This window comes from Triturus cristatus, chromosome 10 (genome assembly GCF_964204655.1).
Source record: "Triturus cristatus chromosome 10, aTriCri1.1, whole genome shotgun sequence".
Lineage (NCBI taxonomy): Eukaryota > Metazoa > Chordata > Amphibia > Caudata > Salamandridae > Triturus > Triturus cristatus.
The window spans coordinates 1184190008-1184196234 of record NC_140593.1 but is presented as its reverse complement, the minus strand read 5'-3'; the positions used below and the strand labels follow the sequence as shown (position 1 = coordinate 1184196234).

The window sequence follows — 6227 nt, the reverse complement described above, 5'->3', positions numbered from 1 at the left end:
CAATGAAATGGTAAGTGAACGTCTTCCGGCGAAAACAAAAACATGTGCAGGCACTAGTAAAGGCCATATAAAAACTGAAATTTACCAAAATAAATACTTGTTGGGTGAGAGACTTGTCTAATTTCAGTGAGAGGTGAACCAATAACAACCACAAATTAATGGTGAGCAAAGAATTTGTCATATTCACACACAACAGTGACATAGACAGAAAAAGATAAAACATATGAGCATAAAGAAGGTCAAATGGAGCTAGTGAGTCTTGCATAACAATTTCTTTTTAGAGTTTATAAATTCAGAAAAAAAATCAAAACATTTAGAACTTGCAGAAGAATATACATTTACCCATCATTTTTTCAAAGCTTTTTTTTATCTGTTCATTTCTCAGGCTGTATATGAAAGGGTTCAGCATGGGAGTGACAATGGTGTACATCACAGTTACTGCCTTATCCCTCTCAAGTGTGTAGCTGGAGGTAGGACGAAATTCGGTGGATATAATGGTCCCGTAGTACAAGCTTACAACAATGAGGTGTGAAGAGCAGGTGCTGAAGGCTTTTCTCCTCCCCTCGCTTGAGCGGATACTCAATACGGTTGAGATGATACGGATGTATGAGATCACTATAGGGACAATGGAAATCAGGGCTAAAAATGTACCCACAGTGAAAATCAGGAGCTCATTGACAGTGATGTCTGAGCAGGAGAGCTTCAAAAGTGGCGGCACATCACAGAAGAAGCTTTGGATCAGGTTGGATGCACAAAATGACAGTCTGACGACCATCGTACTGTACAGAAAAGAAACCAGGAGACCGCCTACCCAGGAACCAGCCAACAACAGGGTGCAAACCTTCTTGTCCATTACTGTAAAATAATGCAAAGGCCTACAGATGGCTACATATCGGTCATAGGCCATTGCCCCAAGTAGCAGACTGTCAGTGGTCTCCATACCAACAAAGACATACAACTGTGCAATGCACCGTGAGTAGGAGATGGCCTTCCTCTGTGAGATGGTGCTGACCAGAAGCTGGGGCACTATGGTTGTAAGTACACAGATGTCCACTAGTGATAGGCCACAGATGAAGTAATACATGGGGCTATGAAGCTTTGAGTCAGTAACAATGGCAGCCATGATGGCACTATTGCTTACTATCCCAACAATGTACATTGTAAGGAAGAGGACAAAAAGTGCAGTCTGGTGCTTTGGATTTTCTGATAGGCCCTGGAGAATAAAGTACATCACAATGGTTTGGTTCACAATATCCATTCCTTTACCTCCAAAGATCTGCAGGTGTAAATTGAAATTGCATTTCATTGAAATGAGTAAATAACATTCAACATTGAAAAGCTGTACATATATGAAACAAAAGAAATACTTGTTATGTTCATAAGTAAAGTAGTTTCCACTTGAATGTCTTGAAGATTTATTCAAGTAAGCACTACACACTAACAGTCCTTCAAGACCACGAACAACTCCCAACTGACTACTGTTCAGTTCAAACCTGCAGAACCTTCAACTCATGGAAACTTACATCATAAGATGCCACGCATAACATTCCTCTTTAGCACCAAGTCATAACACATCTTTCCCCTTTAATATTTACAATGAAAGAATCAACAACAACAAAAAAGAAATACATTCATAAGGTGACATGTATAACAATCCTCTCCTAGCAACAAGTCATAACAATACTCTTACCTCATAACCACGCAAAGTTCTAAAGTTTTTTCACGATTAAGTTCTAAAAGTTATTTTGGAGTCCCTAAAAATAGAAAAGATGCAGTATTAAGGGAAATGTACCTTACAAATGTAGTAAAGCAACAATATCTAGGGGCATATTAATAAGGAGTTAACGGAACCAGAATATTCTGGTGGCATTAAGTCCTTTACCTTATTTACAAGGTGGAGTTATGCCACTTAATGTGGTTTAACGCTGCTTTGTAAATGATGCCCCGATTCAAGCTTCACTTAGCATGAAAGGGGTGTGTAATGGGTGTTGCAGTGGGAGTTCCACCGCAACACCCACTGCTCTATTTTTACAAGGGGTGGGTCAGTGCTAAAAATATCACCAGGGAATACCTGGTCTTAAGCAGGCGATACGAGGAGAAATATTTCATTTCTCCTTGTATTTTGCTCTTTCCATTTGCAGCACACATAGGAACAGCAAATCACCTGTATAGATTGTTTATGTGCAGGAAGGTGTCCCTTTCTTCACATAAACAATCACTCCTGCTGCACAGGCACCCTTGCAACATAGCACAACATGGCACTAGGGGGTCTGCGCTGGTGCTAGGCAGCTTTTTTAGTGCCAGCGTTAGGAGAAACTGACGGGTGAGCTGTATTTTTGTAAATACAGCATATCCCTGCATTTTGAAACTGACAGATTGTGGCATTACCAATTTTGTCATAACACCGCACTCCGCCAGTTTCTAGTAAATATGCCCCTTAGTCTAAATATTTTTTGGGAAAAACATTGAAATGTACAAAATATGTTTATTGAGGGGATACAGCATTAGACAGGAATAGCACAGCTTCTTCCTTTGAACCAGATGTATACCTGCACTGCTGCCAAACCAGAACATTCAAAGCTGTGACACTGTAGAATTATGCCACTGGTCCACTTCAAATTAAAAGGCTAGGTACGTTACAATTTCCCCCTTTTTACATACTTACAACTACACTAAACAGAAATGGGGACATTACATTAAAAAGAAAATAAGAAAACAAGACACATAGAGAGTGAGAAAGAAAGAAAAGAAGGAACCCTAAAGAAACAGAACTGCAAAAAATCGCAATCCTATTAACGCAACCACATTTGTTCAATTTATTGTTTTCACTTCCTAATAATCCTTGTGGATCAACATCCAGTTTTCTCTATTTTCTTCATCAGGATTTCAGATGAATGCTTCATCCCATTAATCACTGAAAATGGGACACATTTCTTGATATAGATTTTGAAAAGCCTATAGCAGACACCATAGTATATTTTTAACCTGCGTGATTAGTAGCAGTTTCTGAAATGAGCATCCATCTTTCTTAGCTGTGGTTGTTTCCAGTCTTTTTGATGGATATATCAATCAGTCAATCAATCAAGGAATTTGTAGAGCGCACTACTTACCCGTGAGGGTCTCAAGGCGCTGGGGGGGGAGTGGGGGTGCAGCTACTGCTCGAACAGCCATGTCTTGAGTAGCCTCCTGAAGGTTAGAAGGTCTTGGGACTGCCGTAGGAGGATGGGGAGGGTGTTCCAGGTCTTGGAGGTAAGTTAGGAGAACGATGTGCCACCGGAGGTTGCTCTTCAGATGCGGGGGATGGTGGCGAGGGCGCGGTCGGCGGAGTGGAGCTGGCGGTTCGGGGTGTAGAAGGTGATATATGAGTCACTTAGATGTCCTTGGGAATCAACCTATTATTTCATTCTCTGCTTTGCTTCGCTGTCTGGATCGTGAACACTTTCACATTTTGGTGAGGTGCTTTTATTAAATTGAGGCACTCTGCTGTTGATCATTATCCTGAACATCAACTCTGATGGCTGCTTACCAGTGCTAGAATGTGGGGTTACACTACAGTCACCCACTAATTGACAAATTGCTTGATTGAAGGATATATGCAGTAGGTCTGCCCTTTGGCTAGCTATCCTAAGTGTGGCCCTAAATCTCTCAACAATCTCATATTGGGCTGATCTTCCTTTGATGAATCCCTAGATATAGCACACACACTAAAATATGTTTAAAATATGTTTACAGAATGTTACCCATTCTGTAAACATTTCATCAAGAATCAGAGGCACAGCTGCCACAGAGGTAGAAGATGCGTCAGATTATGGGGAATTGGAAATATTTTTCAATAACAAGACACATATATTACAGCCTTACTCTTTTGGTCATACACCTTGACAGATACAGTGGACCACCCTGTTTCTAAAAGTTTCGACATTCTTAGCTTTGCTGGTGGATTTCTCCTACCAACAGTTTGACACAATTGGTGTGCTTAAGGAAAAAATCAGTGGGAATATTTACTAACATTTCATGCAATGAGGCACAGCAGTGCGTTACAGGCAGAGAGCTGAAATGCACCACATTTTTCAAGATATGGCACAGTTCTGCTCTCTCCTAGTGCTGGCCCGCTTGTGGCTGCCTAGTGCCAATGCAGGCACCCTTGGTCATATTGCCGTTATACCTGCATTTTGGTCAGTATCGTTTTTATGCGCTAAAGGATATTTTCCGGCAGAAAAACTCATAATTTGAGGCTATTTTGTCTTTGCAAAGAGGAAGAAACCCATGTTATTAAGTGTTAGAAAATATGGATTTTCGTCACAATACATGGGTGTATGCATAGAAACGTCCATGCTCCACCAATGTAATGCCTACCTGATGCAAGGAAATAGAAAGCAGCGCTTGTGCTGTCTTGCGTTACATTTTTTTCACAAATGCACTCAAATTTGAATTTGCATGGCTATCAATATCCCAAAATAGGTTATGCAAACCTGAAGCAAAATCTTAGTAAATGCGGGTCTAAATTCACCAACCACACTTTCTCTCTCAATAGTTTTTTGTTAACCCACCTAGATGGGGGTTTTGTAAGCTATTTTCACTTTTACTGTAAAACTTGTGCCAGTATCTTCCTCTTCCTCTCAGCAGTAACCGATTGGCAAATATTGTTGGTCCCTTGTATTTGTTTTAACTTTAGAATTTCATAATTATTAACAACTTTTTTGTATTTTGATACACTTCCATTTGTCAGTTTGAAGTATTTGACTCCTCTGGTATCTTTATGTCCTCTTCAGTGGTTTCTTCTATCTCCTTTATTGGTATTCTCTCTGGCAGCTACTCACATGATAGAGCTGATGTATTCCTCTTCCATTGGATTGCTGTGATCATCATTCAGTGATGAATGATAAGAAATGTCATTGGCTGCATTGTATTCTTCGCTAGGTTTCTGCACTATCTTAAAGTCTGAATCCAAAATCCTTATTCCCATCTTCCAAACCTTGGGGCCGTCTCCGTCTTTCTATTATCATGTAACGCAACAAGTGCCTGATGATCTATACCAACTATAAGTTTTATTCCAGATATAGACAAATGATGGTCTTCACAAGCCTGCACAACAGCTAAACTTTCTTTCTCTGTTTTCAAGTGTGTTCAACTCTGTTCAGCTCTCCCAAACAAACTGGACTGGCATCGACCGTCAGTTGAGTGCACAACTACGGGTCAAATTAGGCCAAGTATGCTCTGCAGAAGATACTTCCTCTTTTATTTTCATGAATGCATAACCATAATTTTTGGTCCATTTTCTAAATCAGTCCCTTTGTAGGTAATTCACCCAGTGGGACACTGATTGTTGGAAAACGACGCATATAATGAGCACAGTAGCTCATCATCCCTAGAAAAGACCGTACTTCAGATACCTCTAGAGGAATCCTAGTAGAATCCTTGGTTTGAATAGTTTCAAAGTTTATGGAGTCTGGCTTTATTCTTTTATTTGAAAATACATGGCCAAAAAAAAAAAATTAGTTCTTAAATTAAGTTTGCATTTTTCTGCAGGAAAGTCAATCCAGCATCTAAGAAATTCGTACATACTGCTGACAATGTTTTGTCATGCGTGTGTCTTCCCGAATACCAAGGTTTCATCACTGTAGTTCAAACTATTCTTTATAGGACTTATCATTTTCCAGTTAAGTTCCTGTAATATTTCAGCTTCCATTGTGTAGTTTTTCACTAATTAGTAGGAACTGCGTGTTTGTGGATTGACATAAACTTAGGAGTGTGCCGATCTGATTCCACGCACCCCCGCAGGGTATGTCATCCCTTGAACCATCTAGCTCACAGTGCCACCATAAGCCCCCCTAACCTAGACAGGGAGCAAACAGTGCTGTCAACTACTAAACATGACACCTCTGTTCCCTTAGGAACCCTGGTGACAAACCTAGGGGCATATTATCAAGCACAGCGTTACAATTATCGCCTCTTTAGCGGCAGAAAACTGCTTGACACCAGAACATGGGCTTCCATTGGAATTCTCCAGGGCATATTATCAAGCCCATTAGCGGCGATAATTGTAATGCCGTTTCTTGATAATATGCCCCATAGAACCTTTCGTTCAGACACTCTTGCTCACTCTCGCTCGGACAAGAAATATACAAAGAATACACAAAGGGACTTTTTCAATATTTATTGAACCAAAATGATTCTTATATAGAAAATATGTGCTGCAACGATCAATAGACAGAAGCAGACAAAAG

At 40.2% G+C, this 6227-nt stretch overlaps 1 protein-coding gene across 1 annotated transcript; it reads right to left on the bottom strand.

Annotated features, from left to right (window-relative positions):
• Positions 1-313: 313 nt before the first annotated feature.
• On the bottom strand, positions 314-1258 carry LOC146796975 (olfactory receptor 5AR1-like). The gene has a single exon (XM_085631478.1). It carries the CDS (start codon positions 1256-1258, stop codon positions 314-316), a length of 945 nt encoding a protein of 314 aa, XP_085487604.1.
• Positions 1259-6227: the final 4969 nt, after the last annotated feature.

What these genes read in the sequence shown, in the direction of transcription:
- LOC146796975 (XM_085631478.1), bottom strand. Translation starts at nt 1,258, where the DNA reads ATGGATATTGTGAACCAAACCATTGTGATGTACTTTATTCTCCAGGGC.